The following is a 23032-nucleotide window of genomic DNA, read 5'->3' as shown; positions in this document are numbered from 1 at the left end:
TTGATTGAAAGCCAAAATTAAGTAGGAAAGAAATTGGCTGCCCAGGGCTGATTGGCGTTTGGAGCCAAAGGAGGGGCAGCACTGACCTCATGGAGGTGATCACTCTTATCCATCATGCCCAGTCCGCTGCACCTACAGATGTGCCCCAGGGTTTATGCTATTACTCTTCTTGCTGTTATTTTCTGTTTCCTTTGAAAAACTCAGCTGAGCCCTTTTCCCCAAAAGTCTTCATTTTTATCTGTTGCCCCCCACTTTGCCATGTGGCAGCCTGTGGTAAAGAATTGAGCACCCTCAGGAGAAATGATAAGGTCCTCCTGCCAAATGGCTGGTATCCTCACTGGCCTCAGATGTTCTCCTCCCAGCTTCATTAGTTCCCACTCCTCTGTGACACAGGGAATTCCAAATCCTTTTTTTGAACAAAAGTAACAATTTGTTCTGTATATGTTAGAATGTATATAATGCATGTTATTTACTAATTTGTTTCTTTTTGTCCCTATGAATTAAGTTACACTTTCAGCTCTAAGTTATTACTCAGTCCTGACCTGGTTTATAAATTTTATCATTTTCTCACATGCAGATATACCACAAATACTTAATTATCTGGGCAATGCAGTGCTATATATAGAAAGGAGTATGCAAAATAGTCATTTTTAATAGCACTTGGATGTATCTCCATCTTCTGTAGTTAAATAACTAGTCAGTAGGGATCAGTTGCAGCTCTGCTGTGTTGTGTCTTTTCCATTTTACTGAAGAAGGACTGAGAGTATTGCATAACTAAGTATAGTTGCATTACCCGCATGTTCTACTGACATATTTTACAGCTATGATTCTCCCTGTTGCTCCAGAAGCTCATACAGGAACAGTATTATTAATGGAAACATAACCAAAGTTAAAGAACTTGTCTTGGTGAATGTCAAGACCTGCCACTGGATACTGAGTCCGTACTCTGTGGACAAACAAGTTGCCTGTGTGCCTTGTGTTTCTGAGAAAGACGTCTTCCACCTGTGATGCTGCTGCTGTTGTGAGAACAGAATTGGTGCCGTGGTAGATGACTGTGGCATACAGGGAAAAGGGGCAAGGTTTGGATCTCAGTTCACAGCAAGCGCTAAGATTTGGTGCACCTAAACAAAATAGGATAGCTGTTGTGTCTTATAATAGAAATAACTGGCAGAATTCCTGGAAATATTCTAACTTATGCAGCACCTATGTAAACAGGAAGAGATCTTGGCTGCTTTTGTTGACACAAGTCTTGACTTGTTGGGGTGGTTTACTTTGGCCTAATAGGCTTTTATTATTATTATTATTTTCTTCTGCCTTTTTTAGCAACATTTTCTATCTTTTGATAGCCAGGCTAGTGTTAAAGATTTTCTCCTGCTCACTGTAACATTTCTAATCCATTGTTCAAATCAGTTGAATATTGTCGCAGCTTTTATCTGTTTACTACTTGAAGGGTTATGATGCCTTCATGCAAAATTCTTATTGGACTTTAAAGCTATCTTTCAAGCATCAACTAACAGCAGCAGAATACTCCAGTCTTGTCTTGGAATAACAAATGAGCCATTCAAGCAAAATATTGTATGTTCCCTAATTATTTGCAATGACTTTTAGAGGCCTCTTCTTTGCCTCTCTCTGTTGGCTGCAAGAGTGAGGCATTCTATGAAGTAACCTCTTGGCCAAAAATTAGATTATTAATCATGTTTGTTTTCAAAGAAAGGCTAAAGGAGAGCTTCTTAGGGGCATTTGTATGCAATAAGATGCATTTAAGTACCTAGTGAGATAAAAGTGATAAAGGAAACATAGATGGATGTTCAAAAAATCAAAGGCAGGTAGGTATCCCTATAGCTCAAGTACTCAGGAAAACCCAGTTGGGTTTTATCTTTCCCTTTTACTCCCTCAGTTCCTTGGAAAGCTAGGTCTTATGTCTAAATTCTGCTTAAAAATCCCATCTGAGGAGAAAATAGCTTGGCCACTGCCAAAGTCACTGAAAGAATTTTACAACTGAGAGGGAACCTTGTAGGTACAAGAGAGGGCAAAAGAGATGGGAAACTGGCTGTGAGCTGAAAGCAAATTAATAGTCCTACCCATGCCTTACTTTCTGAGGGGCTTTCTCTCTGTCCCATAGAAGTCACCCTCCAAATCCTCTTTCCCAAGCAGTCCACTTGGTTTCTCCTTTCTCCTCGCTACTGGACTTTTACTCATTGCAAAACACCTCTCTCCCCTCTCCACATTGCTCAACTCTTTCTAGGGAAGTGTGACTCAATCTCCTCGCCTTCCTTCCTTCCTTCCCAGGCATCCCAGCCTGGCTCCCCCAGCTGCACTATCCTTCCCCAGAAAAAAAAGTGCCTGGAACTGTCCAGACAAAGAAATCGTATTGTCATCCCTTTTCCCTTTGAATAGTCTTTTCTTTATTTAATTTATGTATTCATTTTTTCTCAAGGACTTTTGAATGAGCCACTGCTTAGCATGGGATATGAAACAGCTTTGTGTTACCCAAATTCTAAGCACTCTGCAGAAAGTCCTGCAGAAGCTCCCAGTACATGTCAGATAGATAGCACAAGGCATCCACACAGAGCCCTGCTTTTGGACAATTTTTCCACAATATGGCTAAGTAAACGGGAGTGTGAGGAGCTGCTAGTTCAATGACACTGCTGATTCCTTATAGTAAAAGCGGATTCCAGTTAAATTCTGGTGTAAAAAGGGAAGAGAAACCACTGAATTGTGCTAGTGTGTCCATATAGAGTAAAATATAGAGCCTTTTAAGGACTTAAAAGGTCACCTCCAAACAAATATGAGCTAATTAATCAAGTGGCAATGTCTTAATGTTGTCAGAAGAACGAACAATAAATAATTACCATGAATTATTGGTGAGTTAATTAATGTCTGCCTGTATGTGTATGCAGACACGCCATCATGTGCACTGCCATCATTTTTGCAAAGACAACATCGAGCAACTGCTTGAGAAGCCTGCACAAATGCTGAGCATGTTCTGGGATCTGATTGCCAGATATTTGGCGCATTAATTGTGCTCCAAGAATGGATGAAGTTTTCCCACTAGAGAAAGGGAGGGCCAGGAACCTGCCTGCCACAAAAGAGATGGAAAGCATTCTTGACTGGTTAGTTTTTTCTTTTCCAGGCTAAAAGTCAAGTATCCAGACAAAATTGTGCCCGCCTTGTACTAAGGTTGCCTGCATTTCTCAGTCAAGCTTAGCACAAATCCTTAGCACTCCCGCTGGAGCAGTGTCTCTCTCTTGAGAAAAAAACTCCAAGGAGAGTTTTTGCCCCTGGTTTCCTTCCAAAAAGCAGGTTTGCCAGAAGTGCGCAATTTGAATGCAAAGAGTTTTTGTGTATCAATTGGACGTATAAAATGACCGTGTGAGCTCAGCGGGAGGCTGGTGCCTTCACCACCTCACAGTCCTCGCGAGCACAGTGAGCTCCCAGCTGGAGTCAGGCCCCCGCCAGCACCACTACATGGCCCTGAAGGCAGTGGTCAGGATGCTCCTGTGCAAGGCTCGGGTTGCACAGCAATAGCTGCACACCGACCACTGCCAGGCCAGGGGCAAGGCTGCAGCAAGCCCTAGAGAAGATAAGCGGGCTGGGTAGTGTCATTGCCCAGGTCAAGCAATGAGCTGCATTATTGTGCCCCGTGGCATGTTAATTTGGACTCAGTGGCTCTCACTAGCCACAGGATTGCGTGTTTGTGCACGCAAACGTAGAGGCACTGGAAGGATGAGCCTAGAAATGCTAACAAAAAGAAATGCACTGATACACACAATAACATCTATACAATCCCCTTCCCTTTCATTCCACTACATAAGACCAGCAGGCATGAAAATTAAAAAAAAAAAAAAAAGGAAAGGGAAGGGAAGGGAAGGGAAGGGAAGGGAAGGGAAGGGAAGGGAAGGGAAGGGAAGGGAAGGGAAGGGAAGGGAAGGGAAGGGAAGGGAAGGGAAGGGAAGGAAAGGAAAGGAAAGGAAAGGAAAGGAAAGGAAAGGAAAGGAAAGGAAAGGAAAGGAAAGGAAAGGAAAGGAAAGGAAAGGAAAGGAAAGGAAAGGAAAGGAAAGGAAAGGAAAGGAAAGGAAAGGAAAGGAAAGGAAAGGAAAGGAAAGGAAAGGAAAGGAAAGGAAAGGAAAGGAAAGGAAAGGAAAGGAAAGGAAAGGAATATTTGATTTTTTTATAAGTGTGGTGACTAGAAGCCAGCACATGCAAGGAAGAGATGTGCAGAGTACAAGGAGAGCGGGCTGTCCAAAAGCAATGCTGTACAGGTTGACCTGCAAGGGGAACACCCAGGAGACCCTACACCTTTGCAAAACGTGGTAAAACTTGTTGGCTGCTTTGGGAACGCAGCATTTTTACAAAGCGGAATTGTTGGGCCATTGGTTTAGGATTCCCCTTCCAGCCGCCCTCCTGCACTCTGTCCCAAACTGTTTGTGTTAACGCTTGTAATGATAGCCCTGCCTTTCTCTTAGTTCTGTCTGTTGTAGCAATAATGCCACCTGCTTTTACACTTACTGCTAGCAATGCCACCAACCAACATCTTGTTTGCCTTCTTTGTTGCAGCTGCATACGGGGCAGAAGGCTTTAGGGACTTTCATGCATTAATTCCCAAATCTTTTTCCCGTAAGTATGCTGAAAACTCAATTCACTACAGAGCATTTCCATCTAGTTCCTAATTCTATGTTTTCCTTTTCCCATCATTTCAGTTTTCAGTGATTTACATTTGTGTGCATATGCTACCAGTGGACTTGAGTAGTCTTTTGGGGTTTGTTCACATGCATTCTGTTTTAATACACCAAGTCCATTTCAAAAGCCACCTTCTCCAAATTTCCTAGCAGGAAAGGGGGTCTGTAATCTTTTTAATGAAATATATTTAAGTACAAAATCTTAGTTTTATAATTAAGAGAACGAGTTTAGTGTAAGACTTAAGAAAAACTGTGGTCAAGCTGAATATTTGCATTACTTGTGTTCACCATGGTGAAAACAGCATTTTAGGATTATCTTCCACAGAATTTGTAGGACAATTTAGACCATTTCTGTTTAGTCATCTTCATAAACCATTTTTGAGTCACTGATTTATTTTTTTTCTGGACCACTAAATTATTCCCCTTTTTAGGACATACATTTGAAAGAGTGGCATTCATATGGCAATATTTGAAAAAAAAAAAAAAGTCAAAATGCCTAAAATGATAGACTTTATGAAAAGGTGTCCAGAAGTATAAATACCTTTACTCTCAGCATGTTTCCCAGTAGTATTTGGAGTCAGATCCTGCTGTCCTTCCCACCCGTGCACCCAGCCGGCCCTTCAGGGAGAGAACATGTTGGCAAACATTTCATTTTTCCCCTGAAATCATGTGATTGGAAAAGAGGGAAGGAAGTGTCAAGATGATCTAGTCTACATAAAACATCATCCAGGCCTGTGGAGAGAAGAGGAATGAAGAGTGGCATTAACTGAACCACGTCCTGGCCATTTTCATAGCCTGTCCAGGGTCAGGCCCTTGCTGTGCTAAAACAAAGTTTATCTGCCTAGGTGCTATCCCATTTATTTATTCCTCTATTTTATTTATATTTGCAAGTGATTGCCACCAATGAGATTATAATACAAACTGTTCATCCACTCACTCTTTGATTTGGCTGCTTTGGCCCTTTTTTGGCTCAGGACAGCAGGGATCCTCTCCTCTAAACTCAGCGTCCTTGCCCTGCTACCTTAGAAATGCAGCTCTCCCTGCTGTAATTCCCACACTGGCTCTAGCCCTATCTGCTTCCTCACGTCCTTCCCCATTCTGGTTTCTGCAGCAGTGTCTGTGCCGTTCTCACTCCCATCGCCCCTGCTAAACTGTTAGCCCTGCAAAACAAATATTTAGGGTCAGTGCAGCCTTCCATGCTTTACTGCCAAGTGGAGAATGCTGCATTTTTCGATTCATTTTCATTCCTTACCTCTGATGCGTTACTTATTTTTTGCACTCACTTGTGTCAGGAAAATGCACGCGATGCAGCTTCATTATGAATTCCATCCCAGTTACCCAAATTGTCAGCATGGATACTGCAAAAGTGACCTAGGAACAGACCTCAGGCGCACAGCTCATTTGTCTCCCGGGTTATTCCATGTTGTTACCAACTAATTGCATTGCCCACAGAAATGCAGTCATGTTTGTTGCTTCTGTTTTTTAGGTGCATTGCACGGTGTGTCTAGAAGTTAATACTTCCTGTGCCATTACTATTTCTCTGCCACCGGGTTTTGCCCTGCAACGAAACTGAGTGGCCTCCTGTGTTGTGTCTTTCAGCCGGTAATATTAAAATAGAGATGCAGAGTGATGAAGAGAATGGGCGTGCCTGTGAAATGAATGGGGAAGAATGTGCAGAGGATTTACGAATGCTTGATCCCTCGGGAGAGAAGATGAATGGCTCACACGATGGCCCGGGCAGCAAAGCTATGTCAGGTGTTGGAGGCATTCGACTTCCGAACGGAAAGCTAAAATGCGATATCTGTGGGATAATTTGCATCGGTCCCAATGTGCTCATGGTTCACAAACGAAGCCACACTGGTAAGGCCTGGTGTAGTTTTTCCTCTAGTTGACAAGATGTGCCCGCATGCTAGGAAAAGACTTGTTTTTCCATGCATGTCATGCACGTGTTCCCTCCTGCGCGGTTGTGCAGCGTTTGTGGGCGTCTGGAACTGTGTTATATTCCGTTTTGGACTCGACCTCAAATGAGGTGAGTCCTTCCTAGTGGAAGGCCATCTATTGTGTCAAAAATTAAAAAAAAAAAAAATCACAGCATGAAGGAAGGCAAACAGGTTTTCATTATTTCATTTATTCCAGTCAAAATTGCACATTGTGCTGACACCAAATATTGATGTCAGGTAATTGGTTTGAAGCTACTACAAGAAAAATCAAACCTTCAAAAGAAAAAACAGAAAAGAAATTTTATTTGCTATGAAAATTTCTAAGAATTTCTGAAAAAAACACAGTTGGCGGACCAGCTCTGCAATGGACACAGTTCTAATGCTTCCAGCAGTGCCACAAAGTTATTTATGGATCAGTGATTAAAAGAAGTGATTGGCAAAACAAATAAGTAGTTTACAGGTTTAAGGGAGGTATCCTGTGTAGTTTTAGATTATTAAAAAAAAATGAATCCATGTCAAATATTTCATGAAATAAAATCAAGTGTTGTCACTGGCTGGGTCTGCACTAGTGGATTTCCACTCCAAGCTTTGTTCACACAACAAAGCTGTTCTCCATCATGACCTTGCTGCTGTCACAGAGCTGCACATCTTCTTGCATCCATTTTCAATTTTGAGTAGCCCAAAAGTGGGCAAAAAGTGAAGAAACTGAAATAGAACAAGAGGTAAAGACTGGGGTGAGTTTCGTCTTACCTGCTTTAAGCCACCTAAAAATTGTTAGGCACCGATCCAACGCACTAACATCACTCACAGTCCAAAGGGAACTGAACTCTGCTGTGGTGATGCACCCAGGAGGGAGTAAGTCCTAGGGTTGCCTGTTGTTTTTTTTAAGTGCACAGCAGGAGCTATTGATTAATTTAGTACAGCTAAACTACAAAGCCAACACCCCTTGCCAGCAGGATCCTCTTCTTAACCAGGGAACAGAGTTAAACCAAGCAGTGGAAAGGCCACATGAGCTTGAGTCTGCTCGGTAGAAGTGCCCACTTCTTTTATTCTGAATGCACCGAGGCCATATCCCTTCATGCTTGTGTGGAAACGCGGCCTTTGCTTGCCGCCGCTGCAGCCCCATGCCCCAGCAGCGTGCAAGGGTGCTCGCGGGAGCTGCGCTTCCGTGGGGAGAACCAAGGGAGCGCAGGAGTGGGAATGGTGGGCGGAACGAAAGGCGCATCGCAAGGAGCTGCTGCTAACTGCCTTGCCTCTCCCTTGTGCGCTGCAAATTAAAGCAGAAATGGGATATCCTATTAGAGACATTTAGCTGCCTCTGCTGAAGCCCATTTCAATGCACGCCTGACGAAGGAATAAGCCTTGCAAATGAATTGCTTTGCTGCTAATTCATGTAAAACCTGCATACGTAGTGAGGGTTGCTTAAATAAATATTTGATAAGTGAACAAAACTCAGGCGCACTAAAATGCCAACCTAGAATGACTGCCTGGCCTGATAAAAGGCGTAATTATACTTAATGAATACACCTGCCAAGTGCAGATATGCAGAGCAGCACCTGATATTTTCCACTCCCTTCTGTATGCAAGCAGCTGTAAAACACTGGCTATTTCCTCCTGCTTTACCGGTTGCTCCCCTGCGTGGAGTGAATCCCTTGGGACCAGTTTGGCTGGGTGTCCTCCGTGGCACAGGCTTGTCCATAAGCGGCCACACACGGAGGCTTTGCAGGGCTTTCCAGCGGTGACGCGGCTGCACCGGCCTGTGTCAGGGCTGCTCCCCTTGCACTCACCCCGCTTTGCCTTCTGTAGAGATGCTGTCTCTTTCTATAGCCTCCGTCTGTCTGTGCCACCTGGCATAAGGTTTCGCACCCTAACTGTGAGCGCTGCAGGCTGGAGCTCCACGTCCTCACTTTCCGTGACGTGCATCTCCCAGCATCCTTTTACAGTCCTTGTTCTCTCCTCTGGTGCTGCTCAGAGTAAAAAGACCTCAAATGAATGCTGGAAAAGCTGCCTAGGAAGAATTAACCACCTCTTCTGCATTTGTGTCCCTCCTTACGAGCTGACTTATCACTGTTTCAGTCCGTTTCTGAAAAATATCTTTCGCAGGGAGTAATTGTCTCCAAAATCAGAAGGTGAAGAAGGGAAATCTTGCCGTGAAATAGATTCATGAATATTTCTTGCCATAAAATACATCCGTTTTACTGTCAGCTGACTGTTGGAGTGGCCAGCCCTGATACAGTAGCGTTTGCAGATTTTTCCCTTGGGATGAGGCCTCTACTTTCCTTCCGCATTATCCAAAAGTAAGGAATCATAGAATGGTGAAGGTTGGAAGGGACCTCTAGAGGTCATCTAGTCCAACCCCCCTGCACAGGCAGGGTCACCTAGAGCAGGTGGCACAGGACTGCGTCCAAGGGGGTTTTGAAGATCTCCAGAGAGGAGACTCCACAACCTCTCTGGGCAGCCTGTTCCAGTGCTCTGTCACCCTCACTGTTAAAAAATTTTTCCTTAAGTTCCTGTGGAACTTTTGGTGCTTCAGTTTGTGGCCATTACCTCTAGTTCTGTCGGTGGCCACCACTGAAAAAAGACCAGCACCATCCTCCTCACTCCCTGCCTTGAGGTACTTATAGACACTGTTTAGATCCCCTCTCAGCCTTCTCTTCTCCAGGCTGAACAGGCCCAGCTCCCTCAGTCTCTCCTCATAGGGCAGATGTTCCAGGCCCCTGATCATCCTTGTGGCCCTGCGCTGGACTCTCTCCAGCAGCTCCACATCCCTCTTGTACTGTGGAGCCCAGAACTGGACGCAATACTCCAGATGTGGCCTCACCAGGGCTGAGTAGAGGGGCAGGATCACCTCCCTCGACCTGCTGGAGACGCTCTTCTTAATGCACCCCAAGATCCCATTGGCCTTCTTGGTCACGAGGGCACTCTGCTGCCTCATGGTCAACCTGTCATCCACCATGACACCCAGGTCTTTCTCCGCAGAGCTGCTCTCCAGAAGGTCCATCCCCAGCCTGTACTGGTGTCTGGGGTTATTCCTCCCCAGAACGATCATGGGCACATATATGCATACAACCTGGCCTGATATGTGCAAAATAATCAAGGATAATCAAGGGAGAGAGAAGAAAGGGATAGTTCAACTTCTAGGGTTTTGTTCTTTACATTTTTTAACTTCTAGTTTTTACTTCTGCCCTGGAATTTTTATTGAATATTATGGTTACCTACAGAAGATCAAAAGCGAAAACAGGTCATCCCTGAAGTATTTTGAATACTGCAGCTATACTATAATTACTGTAGCAGATTACATTTATGCCTAAGAGAACTAGAATTTGGCCGGCTGGACTTGGTCAAGGGCTATGTCTCTTAGAAGAAAAGGGCTTGCAGGAGAGGTGCCTGTTGTTGGAGTTTTTACATGTATAAATAGTGTCCTATGTTCCTGCCTGGTGCAAGTGAGGACAACTTCTCTTTCCCAGCGACTTAAGAAAAGCCCGCCTCTGCCTTAAACCCAAAATAAAAGAGCAAATGAGCACATCAATCCTCTTCTAGCAGCCACGAGAGCCAAGCACTGTATTAACTTCAGCGAGGGCAGCCCAATGCTCTGCTCTGCTTTGCTAGCCGGCAGGAGCAAAGTTTTCCCGTGTCCTCCCAGAGTGGTGGAGAGCAGGGCCCGTTCCTGCACGTCCTCCGATCATACCTGACTTGAAGCAGGACTTGAGCACGGAAGCACCGGGTTTCCTCTGCTCTGTCTCAACTTAGGTGATTTGCTCGCTCGCTTTCGCTCGCTTTCTCTGTCTCTTTCCTGATTTGGCTGCTTAGGGACAGACAGGTAATGGAGAAGAAATTGAAAGGGAAAATACAGGGAAAATGTAAATGAAAAGAAGTTATTATAACTGTTATAATGAAGTGCCTTTCATTTAAATATAAGAATGTAACGCTGAAATGAACTTGTGATCCTGAAATGCATTTTTAATGAGTTTCCTTTTTATTTTGCTGCTTCAGTGGCATATTTTAAAGACCCTTTGAAAAAAGCCACATTAAAAACCCCACCAAATGCCACAACATGCAAAATTGGATATTGGTTTATTCCAAAACTGCTGATCAGGAAGAGTGGCTCTTCAACACAAAATGTTGCAGTCACTTTATTTAAATGAGTTTGAATTTGCATTGTGATGTGCCATTCTGATTTAGAAAAAAAAAATTAGATTTTCAGATCAAATTGACCCAGCCAGTGAAGCATTAAGAAACTGGCAGGTTTAGTCTGAAAGCCTCATGTTATATCAAACCTGCAGCCGGTGGAAGTCACAGAGCAGCAGGGAGAAGACAACTTTCTCACTGAAGTCTTCCCCTTGTTCCCGCGTGTGTGTTATTTTGTCCTCACACGTTTGCTCCTTCTCCCCACAGGAGAACGGCCGTTCCAGTGCAATCAGTGCGGAGCCTCCTTCACGCAGAAGGGCAACCTCCTTCGCCACATCAAGTTGCACTCGGGGGAGAAGCCCTTCAAATGCCACCTGTGCAACTATGCCTGCCGCCGCAGGGATGCCCTCACAGGCCACCTGAGGACTCACTCAGGTAAGCGAAGGTGACAGGCCACCGTGGTGGCCCTTCGGGGGAGTCCTCACCCTGACCGAGCTCACACGGCCATGAAGTTTCAAGGTTTTAGGTCAGGAAATCTCAACACTCTTCGATCTGGTTGCGCTTCTCTGCATAAGGAATGAATACGACCTACAGCGCTTAGCAGTTGTTGGCTGTGGGCCTTGTTTTTACGGGTGTGTTGAGAGATGACACTCTGCATTACAGGACTCAACTAGAGGTGCTCAGTATCTTCTGTCAACAGTAATATAGAGATCTGAATAAACATGATACTTGGGCTTTTCTATCAATGTGAACCTCTCACTGTTTGAATAAAAGCCCTAGTCACAAACCTCTGTGAAACAAGTCCAGTTTAGCACCTCTAACAGACTTTTTGGTCTGCCTGTAGCCTCATACAGTCTCTCCAGCTAAGTGGGAAATGCAGGTTGTCATTTGGACAGGAGACAACCAAGGCAAACTTGCAGGAATAATGCCACTAAATTTGCATGTGAAATTTGGCTTTGGGACAGTAGCTGGGTAGTGCAAGGGGAGCTTGACAAATGAGGTCTGTGCCTGGCACAAAACTAAGGCAATTCTAACATTCATTAAATGATGTCTCTGTTCCAGATATCCTCACTTCCTTGCAGATCCTGATCTGATTCAGGAAAGCATATGTTTAAAATTCCGCTCCCCTATTGATTTTAGTAGCAGAGCAATTTTAATCGCAATTTTTCAGGTGTACATGAAACTATCCTTAGGATTTTCCAGGTAGCAGAACACTGTAATACTGGCTTTGATTAGTTCCAATAATATAATAGAAGTTGGATTTGTAAAAAATATTCAAAGGTTAGGTTGTGCATCCATCTAAAACTATGAAGTCATATAAAAACTGACAGTGTTTTCATGTTGAGACAGAAAATTTAGGTCCAGAAGTCCATGAAACCATATTTTTTACTGTGAAATTCCTGGAACTGCCTGAAACTCAGTCGTCGTAATATAGAAAAGCTTTAGTCATGCCATTTCTCTTGAATTTACAGAAATAGAGAACAAGAAAGCCTGTGAAATCTAACGCTCTACTCAAGGGGTTGAACTGTGTCTGTCTTGCAGAATTAACCTCCAGTGGCAGTTAGGTGTCTGCCTACAAAAACTGTTTTTATTGCTGGCCCTCCTTGTAGCCACAAGGTTTCTGAGTATCTTCACTCAGATCTTTGAAGGTGTCTCGGTTTCCAGCTCTTGCAGACTCTGTTTTTGAAGACTTAAGGTCGCAATCTTTATCTGATGTGAATCACCTGAAATCAGCTTGCAGCACCCACAGAACTGCCTTGTTGATGAAAAGATACCTGCAGCTGTCTTTCCATTATTTTTCTAAATGCCAAACTATGTCTTCAGCTCATGACAGTGTGGGTTTCCTTGGGGTGTTTTTCTTCTTGTTGTTGTTTTATCATTGTTAATATATTGTTGAATACCTAGTTTGAATCTTTCCCTTGTATTTGATGCAGTTGGCAAACCCCATAAGTGTGGATACTGCGGTCGCAGCTATAAGCAGCGCAGCTCTTTGGAAGAACATAAAGAGCGCTGTCATAACTACCTGCAGACCATGAGCATCTCAAGCAGCCTTTATTCAGGTAACAGCATGCAGCAGAAGTGCCTCTCCTACTCTCCTCACATGTGCTTAGCAAAAGGGGTGCTGAAGGAACAGTAGTACTCTATAAGACATCTTCTGTTTTAGGGAGGGAGAATGTTAAATACACACACATGCACGTATATGATACTGCATATAAATGTTTGGCTTTTATTGTGCTTCGCTTAGCTCAAACAAAAAGCCAAAGTACAGCTTAGGTATATTGCAAAACACTTGCAAGACCTGGAACCTTTCTGTTCACCATCTCAAGACCAAAGAGTGGCTACATCTCGGCACCTTCTGGTTTTGCTCGAGTCCTGTGCTACAATACTTTTGTGGATGTATTCCTAATAAATGGTTCATATCAGTGTCCTGGGGCTGGAGAATCTTCTGCACCATGTATCTCCTTATATTGCCCCTTCCCAGGCACAGCTTAATGGGTTTCCTTGAATCATGAGACCAATTCCCAGGACAAGGACAAGCCATCTATCTTTGATTACATGCTTCCAAGCGAGAGGGCAGGGAGGCAGAGGGATTTAATTTAGCCCCTTTGATTGAGACAGTCCAGTCCAGCTTCTTTAACAAACAAATTTCCATGCAAACAAATTTGTGGGACAGAGAGGTCAAGCTTCTCTGAGAGACTTGGCTTGTTACAGAGATAAAGTCCACCCACTGCAGAATCTAAAACTATGCTCAGAAAGTTAAAAAAAGTGGATCTTATTTATTTTCTTGTTTAAATAAAAGCCCCATATGTGTGGGTTTGATCACAGTAAGTAGCCATACAGAACTGCATTGCAGACACACAAGTACAAGAGCCAGCACCTGTGGTAGATTTTTAAGGTTGTAGCCCATCCAGTAAGTTACATTTCTTGCATATCTTCTTGATCCTGTCAGTATCCTTTATTCAGTTTGTCAAACATCAAAATGGAAGGTTCTTTCTGACCTATTTGCAGTGATGCCTCATTTAATATTGAATATCTAGACAGAACCTGAATATGTTTTTACATGTTATCAGATAATGTAAAGTATATGCACATAATGATAGCAGTGAATGCAGCTGAGATTCTGCTGACAGACAACGTGTTAGAGCAGCACCCCTTCTAATTTTACTGAGGGGCTGGATAATATATAAATAGAAAGCTCTAAGTGATATACTGTAGGCATCAACACTTATTCCTCAAAGAGGTGATAGGATTTAGAAGCAAATATTTTGTCTGGGATTAAAACTTTCAGTGTCTACCACATGAGTTTCAAGCATCAGCAATCAAAACACCAGGCTGGGTGCAAATGACTATCTAAACTACCACTAAAATCTTAGTGAGCAATAAAAGTCATGAACTCTAATAAGAAATAATTCACAAATTTTAGAGATGAAAGTTCGGTTATAGCAAAACATGACAGAAAATAAAAAGATGTTTACAGTAGTTGAGGACTGAGTATCTGTCAGTGGGGTGGAAACTTGGTGAATTCATGAATGCTTTGGGAGAATATATTTGAAGAATATATCCCTTGCATATACAGAAAGTATTGTACATATTTCTATTAGTATCATGCATCTTTCAAATCAGAAACAAAATGAAGGGATTAAATTCTGTTTTAGCCCCTAGATTTTAGTCTTAAAAGAGAAAAAAGAATTACTACCCAGTTAATAAAACAGTTCTTGATGTTTCTAAGAACAAAATTGACCAGCATTTTTTTTCTTACTATTTTGCTTTTTAAACAATCTATTCTCCCTCATTGCAAACAGAGTAGTCCTGACTATACATACTTTTCTCTCTGTTCACATGATTTCCTTTATAATACAAGAGGAAAATGCACAATGCAATGGTGCAGCCTCCAATGGTGTCCTCCTGGAATTTTTATATACATCTCTTTTATATTTAGAACAGCACGTAGAGCTTACTTGCGAGAACTACTACAGTTTTCATGGTATTTCAAGGTGTGATATGGAACTAAAAAGTCATAAATAGGTCCCTTTTGTTTTTCAGACTCAGAAACATCGATACAAAAAAATCTGTTGAAGCATCAGCTTTGGGATTCTGCTGCAGCAGGATTGCTTTTTATAGCTTTTTAAAAATATTTTGTGCAATGCTCATTGAAAAAAAGAAGTCAAATGAAAGAATCTAAATTAGAAAAAGCTTTCCTTCAGCTTATAGGAAAAGTACTTATATAAAGAAAAGAACCAGGAAAGAGGAATAAGGAAGGGAACAAGACATATGATATTTTAACTTTGCGTTTGCTTTCCATAAGAGGAGGAGATTCAGCCTGAAATTCAGTAACCAATGAATTAAATGGTAAAATTCTTACTTTAGAGAACTAGCATCTCATCATTCTTATGCAGTTCTTCTCAGAGTTGGAGTTTTCAGTTGAGTTCAGTAGAAGCTTGATGAGGTCTTTCTAATATCTACATGAAATAACAGAGAAGAAAAAGTTTATTAAGTTTTAAAAAGATCAATTACAATTCTTCAAGAACTTGTGGATTTTCATTTGGAAAGATAAAATGAGTATTTTTTTCCAGTTTTCAGCAGCCAAATTACAGACAAATAGTTACCAGGTTGGTGGCAAATTTCTTGTGTTCGCTGTTGCGGAGGCTGGAAATTAGTATGTAATTCATTTTTTCCCCTTTTTTATTGCAGTTTTAAAATTTGCAATATTAAAAGTTTGACTGATATCACAGCCGTAATTTACCCTGTCTGGAACTGATTTGCAATGGAACGTTGTTATATCCTAAACAGTTACTTCTCGATCCTTTCAGCTTATAACTGCATATTTTATGGCTTTTTCTTTTCACTTTTCAACTGGCTACTGTAAAATACTCCCTGTTATCTCCCCCTGCGATAGCAAAAGGTGCGGGTACCTGCCTGGTTAATGAAGACTAGATGCCATCAATATTTTCTAGCACCCTGCATGTTTTGCTACCAAATTCTATCCACATTTTGTGTCGGTCTCAAATCTTTAACATCTTAACAGGCTGAGGACTAATGTCGCCCCTCGCGGTGTCCCTGCAGTACATTGTGCCGCAGCAGCGACACAAAAGCTGCTGCTGCGCTCTTCGGCTCGGTGCTGCGGGGATGTTCTTTTCGGCCATACCCGCCTTGCTCTTTTCAGCTGTCCGGAAGAGCTTCCTCTTTCAGGAGCAAGAAAATTTTTGCAGTCATGCTTGCAAAATGACAAGGACAAATTGCCAAAATTGCCTTGCACAGGAGCTGCATGTTCCTCTCCTGAAGCCGTCAGGGTAGCGGCTCTGACTGTTGGGAAGCAGCCGGGTACCGGAGAAGCGGGCTCTGTGAACCTGTCCCACCTCTAAATGGAGTGAATGCAGAGCTAAGCTGCAGTGATGAGACAAACATTTGCAGCAGGTGCATGCAGCAACAGGTAGCAAAGAAGTGGCTCACCTAACTGAAATACTTTGCAGAATCAACATCCACAAATTAGCTTTTTCATCACACTTTAACACCAATGCACAAGCTCGGGTAGAATATCTATACCTTAGGAGCAGGCCCGAATAAAATTAACCCCCCCACACCTCTCTTTCCCTCTCAAGAGAATGACTTGTGCAGTGCTCTCAACACATATGGTGTTTTCTTTAAATGGTGGAAGTCAGAGATACTTCCCTATACATTTCGCAGAGCCCTTGCGTTTACGATGTATTTTCATACTTGCCTTCTTTGCCTAAGAAAAGGAGGCCTTATAGATCCTCCTTTTCTTAGAGCCTCTTCTTAGCAAGACTCCCTTTGCTAAGTTCCTTCCTACTTCCAAAGGGTCTCAGCAGCAGCAGGAGGTTAGAAAACACATTTGACTAGAAGTAAGTGCTCCAGTAGGGAAGTGTGATTAGCAATTTAGCCCAAACTGTTTTTTACAGGTCTGAAGTGCATCAAGAAAGTATGACAATATCTATTAGGGGAAAAAAAAAAAAGGGGGGGGAGGAGGGTTGGCGTAGCACATACAGATGTTTATGGATATGGGAGCCGTAGGTTTCCCTGCTGTTACAGCAGCGGGACAGGGCGGGCTGGGAGGAGCAGCACAAGCGCGGCGGGATTGTGTGCCTGCAGCCTGACACCTTCCACCTGCATCTTATTTTTATGCCCTCAAGGAGGGAAGCGCGAGCATGCAAATGGATTAGTGCACAATGGTGGCTGCTGTAAGGAGTGAGAACTGGCCTGTGTCCATAGGGGTGAGCTCCTGCTTCCAGCTGGCTAGGAGCTAACAGACGATAAGAAATCATGACCTGGCTAAGAAATAATAACCTGAAGACTTGGTTCCATTAAACTGGAACAAGCATGCCTAACCCTTCTGATGTCATTTGATTTCAGCCATAAAAGAGGAAACTAGCCAGAGTGAAATGGCTGAAGACCTGTGCAAGATAGGGTCAGAAAGATCCCTCGTGCTGGATAGACTAGCAAGTAACGTCGCCAAACGTAAGAGCTCTATGCCTCAGAAATTTGTTGGTAAGAGTTAAACGTTTGCTGTCTCCTAAACAAACAAACAAACAAAAAAAAACCAAAAATAAAGAGCAAAACAAAATCCTAAAATAAAAGCTTCTCACAGAATTTTCACTCTTGTTTTATGATTTTACTTGTTTTATTAAATTAGCAGTATTTATCTGAATAGAAGCAAGTATGTGTTGGGGGGAAACAATAATATTTCCCCGGTATACATTTTCATAAATTTAATTTGCCACATCTGGAGATCTATTTTAAGACTTCTTATCTTTTTCTACTGCTTCTGAACCAGATCTTTAGAACATCTGGTTAGGTTCTTGAGGTTGCCTTAATAACCTCAAGATTACCCTAGGAATACAGGTTTCTTAGTGAGAAAGCATTTGATCGCAAGTTCAGGGTTATTTTTACTGATTTATTGAATGAGATCCAGATTTGTGCTTATTCTGTGGTACATGTAAAGCATTTGTGAATAGCTGAGCATAGGCTGGACAATCCTCTTCACTCTTTCATAAAGACTGTATACTTTTCTAGGCCATAATGAGTAAGCAAATAAATGTACATGGATCTGAGAACAAGACACAAGAGAAAAGATCTTTGGGTGCATCCTATAAGCAGTGCAACACTCCAGCTGTGAAAAATAACTTAATGACCCCATTTTGTCCTTCTTAGTAGATATTACCTTGCCTTAGCAAGATTAAAACGGAGGCTATTACGTATTTTGTTCTATTTGGTGTGCCTTGAACCAAGTTATGATTGGATCAGTTCTGTAATGGTCAGAACACAGACAATATTTTATCAGCTATGTCAAATTAGTCTTAAATGAATCAGAACATGGGAGGTGAGGTGACACGCTCACAAGTAGCTTTTTTTTTTTTTTTAATTCTTTCTATATTCATTTATAATATGCTCCTGTAGGAGCTGATTTGAGAAAAGCTAAGTCTTTAAAAAATATATACATTAAGAAGGTCTTCAGTCAAATGTCAAGGCAAAAAACACCACTTTATGGGACAAGAATACCAAATATACTTCCTTTAAGAAGGACATAAAGGTGAAAGGAAGATCAGTATTTCTAGGATGAGGAAAAGGAGGTAGAATAAAAAATTTGAAATGAAAGTCAAAGATTTCCTTCAAGTAGAAAAGCAACAGCTGTAGGAAATGGTCAAGATTAAGAAATGCCAGCACTTACTTACAAATGAAGGAAGGAGCAGTAGTCAGCAAAAATACATTGACTACAGGAGACAGAACAGATTCATTTAGACACCTTAGTGACTGAGGGTGAAAGGCAAAAAATCCTATTCTGTGTAAACCCCAGCAAGATCAGAAGCATTAAAAATTAAAAAAGAATACCCGCAAGTAGCCTATATGCAATGTAGCTGTGGGTGCGGAGTAGCTTTTTTCTCTTTGTGCACGGTGAAACGGTAGAGAGGCAGTTGAGCTACAAGCCAGGAGGGCAGAGTTTCCTGTCGGTTAGTTGTCAGGGTGTGGCATAGGACGAGACAACCCACTCACAACAGATATTTATGGAAATTTGCCTGTCTTCAAAAAGAGAGACTTCTCTGACAAACAAGTGCCCCCAAATCCTTTCCTTTGCTGCTTCATGTAAGAGAGAAATTCCTGATGAACACAAGGCTGAGGCTGCAGGCCTGGAGACCACCGGTGGCCCCAGTGCCCATGCTGAATTCCAGGGAGAAGGAGCACGTGGCATCCTCCATGCAGAGGAAGCCTCTCTGCTGCTCCACATGGTGGTCTCACAGCTAAATTCGTTACCTTTCAAAATCGAGGCTGTTCACCAAACTAAGCCTGTAAAATTCTTTGACAATAAAAGTCCTCTTGCAGCCCTTTCATGGGGCAACCTGCTTTCCAAACCGGAATAGCTCTCAAGGGTGAAAGCAGAACTGGACCTTTTGGACCAAAGAGTGAAAACTGCAAGGGAAATGGACACATTTAGCATGTTAAAACAATAGGGCCCAGGGAAAACAGAGGGGATGAAAATGAAAAAGCCCTCATGCAGTCAAGTGCATTTGCAGTTCCTACCTCAGTACCCACTACAGAACCCTGAACAGTGCGAAGCTGCAAGTGCCACAAACCATTAGCAGTTTAATTTACTTATGCTCTAATAACCACAAAAATGAGCTATTATTTTTAATGAGTGCAAGTATTATCTGCTTTTCCCAGATACAGAAATGATAGCAGCGTACCTCCAGTTTGTGTGAGTTTCAAACAGACCTGCCTAGGAAACAAATTTTTCCTATGAGTGGTTGATTCTCTTTGTCCGTCAACTAGTTATGCTACATAAAGCAAATACCAGCTAAGAAATAGCTATTAAAATTATGCCTTCTGGATGCCCAAAATGTTGTGTATAATGAAAAGCAGTCCAACGTTTCGGTGATACACAGCGCACGTGGAATACAAATTATTTTTACCTTGCTTTTTCCCTCATTGAGTAAAAGAAATAGATTAGTATTAAGAGAGTTTTTCTAAATACCCAGGAGCTTTTTCACAGGCTGTTTTGAAACTTCAACCTTAAACTCTGCCTAAAAACTATAGCATTAGAAAGGATAAATCTGAAAAAAAAAGCACCCCACTGGTAGGGTGCTCAAATTGGCAGAATATAGGAAAAGGAAATGGGAAGAGGTAGCAGGTCACGCACTGTAGGAGCTAGAAGATGCCTGTAACTCTACGTCCCGTGAGACACTTATGCAATCCTAAGAGTGTAGTTTCTTTCCTTGCTTGTAGAGCATGAACAAACTAATGTGTAAGCATGTTTTCTGGAGAATGTAGATAGCAGGACTTCCTGCCCTTTAGCCCCGACCCTGCAAGACTTGATGCCAAAAGCCTTCACTTGCTCTTGCTCTTCAGGGACTTTGAATGTTTTTGGGGGGTAAAAAATAGGTGGGAAACTGTTGCTGAATTAATTTTGCAGCACTCCTAGTAAATTTTCCATGTAAAAATTGACAAATTAAGTTGGGTTTTATAGGATCATATATATGCTGGGAATTTTAGGAAAGAGGAGGGGGGACATTTCCTTTTTAAGTTTTGACAAGCAAATGTCATGTTGTCTAAGAAACAATGACAGCACTGCAGACCTTCTAGAGGTGTTTCTGGCTTCCCCTGAATTTCCCCAAACCTGCAGAGCTAACTGATCCAGGCTGTAAATATTGTGCTATTCGTAGTAAATGTAGGGAACATTTTGGAATTTCTCATCCCTTTGAGTTTGCGTAGATTTATTAGAGACCTGATAATAATGTTGATGTTTTACAAATATTATTTGTTCAGGATCATAAAATCAGCATCTTGTTTTGAATTCTTTCTTCTTTCCCCTCCCAACTCCTACTTTTGATATTTTGCTTGTTCCTAAATATTGAGAAATTTTCAGAAATACTAGTGATACTCAGCATTCAATACTGAGGTGTCCAGCTAGAAATGCATTAGTGCTATCTGATTAATAAAAAAATAAAAGTACAGCTTTCCCTTTTTTAAGGGATTCAAAATTCTAAGTAACAAGTAATCTTACTCCATAAGTGACTTGTGACCTGACTGGAAAAGTATCATCTTCCAACTACACATGCAATTAAATGTTTTCCATGCTTCTTGGCTGCTATTGCAGCTTATACTTTTTGACAAAAAAAAAAAAAAAAAAAAAAAAAAAAAGTGAGCTTCTAACGTATGGCATTTAGAAAAAGAGGGGTGGCAATATAAAAAAAAAATATGTTTTTGATTAGCTTGATTTTTCCCCAGGTGATTTATGTGCACATTACTGATGTGAGGTATTTGTAGGAAACTGAATGTCTCAAGCTGAAACATGTACGCTTCAGTCTAAAAATTTAGCGTTTTATGATAAAATTGATACTGTGCCCCAGGCTCTGAAGCTAGAGGCCAGGCTACCTGTAGCTGCCCTGGTCTTTCCGAACGGCCAAGATCCCATAGTGCAGGGAGGGAGAGCAGGGAGCGAATCCTGTTAGGAAGGGAAGGATGAGATGCGTGACTCCTAAGCCCCACAAGTTCTCACGTGATTATTTCAAAAATCTCTTTTCTCTCATATGCTTTTCCAAAAGCCACAAATTATTTCGCAGGTTTAAAAAAAAAAAAAAAAAAAAAAAAACACCAACCAGTCCTGTGACCAGGTGTATTAGGGAACTATGAGCACTATAGGTGAACCTGAAATGTGGATTTGGCAAACTCTTTTAAGCTCTGTTTTTTCTTGTTTTATTAATCCGTGCTATTCAGCTCCTTAATTAAGCAGCAAGCAACTATGTAACTCTTGTCTGTTTCCCAATGCAGGCGAAAAATGTCTGTCTGATCTTCCCTATGATGCCACGGCCAACTATGAGAAGGAGAATGAGCTAATGCAGACGCACGTTATAGATCAGGCCATTAATAATGCCATCAGCTACCTGGGGGCAGAGTCCCTGCGCCCCCTCGTGCAGACTCCGCCGGGTGGCTCCGAGGTGGTGCCTGTCATCAGCTCCATGTATCAGCTCCACAAACCTCTTGGGGACAATCAGACTCGCTCCAACCATGCAGCTCAGGACAGCGCGGTGGAAAACTTATTGCTGCTTTCCAAAGCCAAGTCCGTCTCCTCCGAGCGGGATGCCTCTCCCAGCAACAGCTGCCAAGACTCAACGGATACAGAGAGCAATAATGAGGAGCGCAGTGGTTTAATTTACCTGACAAACCACATAGGTCCCCACGCCAGAAATGGCCTATCTATAAAGGAAGAGAACAGGCAATACGATGTCTTGAGGGCAGGTACTGACAATTCCCAGGATGCTTTCAAAGTGATCAGCAGCAACGGGGAGCAGGTGAAAGTTTACAAGTGCGAACACTGTCGAGTCCTTTTCTTGGACCACGTGATGTACACGATTCACATGGGCTGCCACGGCTTCCGCGACCCTTTTGAATGCAACATGTGTGGCTACCACAGCCAGGACAGGTATGAATTCTCTTCCCACATAACCCGAGGGGAGCATCGTTTCCACATGAGCTAAAACCTCCCCAGCATGGATCCAGCCTCAGCGGCTGCACGAGCAACACCAGGAACAAAGCACAAGTCTAGAGGACAGTACAAGTAACAAAACCACCAAAAACATTCAGACATCTTCTCCCACAAGAAAAGATTTGCCTTTTGGTAGCATGCGTTGCAACTCAGTTTTCTAAAAACGAGTATTAAAGTTTCTATTGAAAACATTTGGCCACCAAAAACTTTTAGTAATGTAAGTAGGAGCTTTTGTAGTCATGTAGGTGAAGGCCCTTTCCTTTTACTGTTGCTACCTGCAAACCTGCCTTGCCCAAACTCGTCCCCCCACACGGAGTGCACAGCACAGGTGAGAGCACCATGGCCACAAGGGGCCTGACTTTCTGGCCTGAGCACGGGGCTCTTGCACCACATGCATATTTTCTGGCTTCCTGGTATTATTTGGCTCATTTAAGAAGATTAAACTCAAGGAAAGATGGAGGGCCCCATGCTAGATTACTTTGCGGGTGGCTGGGATGCGACCCAGCCATTGAGTCCTGAGTTTTTCTGGCAGTGAAAGGCAGAACGTTTCCACATGCAAGGGTGCTGCGTGTACTGGTGTCATGACATGCCTTATTTGCCATGAGGAAGGAAAGCAGGTAGCTGAAAGACATAGGAAACACCCTTGTAAACACCCTGTAAAGTATAGATTGCATTTAATGTATAGAAAAGGGCTTTGTTGCCTCTTTTTTGTTTCTCATTAAGTAAATGTTTTATCTATCTCCCTATCCAATAAAACTCCCCTTTTCTTTAAACAGAAAAAAAAACCCCTC

At 42.4% G+C, this 23032-nt stretch overlaps 1 protein-coding gene across 6 annotated transcripts in view; it reads left to right on the top strand.

Annotated features, from left to right (window-relative positions):
- IKZF1 (IKAROS family zinc finger 1) overlaps positions 1-22542 on the top strand; it is a 61937-nt gene extending 39395 nt beyond the window's left edge. For 2 of the 6 annotated variants that reach the window (XM_088534090.1, XM_088534091.1), the window contains exons 4-7: positions 6279-6539; positions 11015-11182; positions 12682-12807; positions 21527-22542. In XM_088534090.1, coding sequence (XP_088390216.1) covers positions 6279-6539; positions 11015-11182; positions 12682-12807; positions 21527-22233 — 1262 coding nt within the window. In that variant the 3' untranslated portion in view covers positions 22234-22542. Of the gene's footprint in view, positions 1-4557; positions 4618-6278; positions 6540-11014; positions 11183-12681; positions 12808-17116; positions 17252-21526 lie in introns of all 6 variants that reach the window. The other 4 variants (XM_088534093.1, XM_010220892.2, XM_010220895.2 and 1 more) reach the window with 4 other exon arrangements.
- The last annotated feature ends 490 nt before the right edge of the window (positions 22543-23032 follow it).

Source organism: Tinamus guttatus, unplaced genomic scaffold, assembly GCF_059628265.1.
Source record: "Tinamus guttatus ecotype Peru unplaced genomic scaffold, ASM5962826v1 Tinamus_guttatus_pri_ptg000535l, whole genome shotgun sequence".
Classification (NCBI taxonomy): domain Eukaryota; kingdom Metazoa; phylum Chordata; class Aves; order Tinamiformes; family Tinamidae; genus Tinamus; species Tinamus guttatus.
Note: the sequence above shows the minus strand (reverse complement) of the source record. Positions and strands in the feature narration are given on the sequence as shown.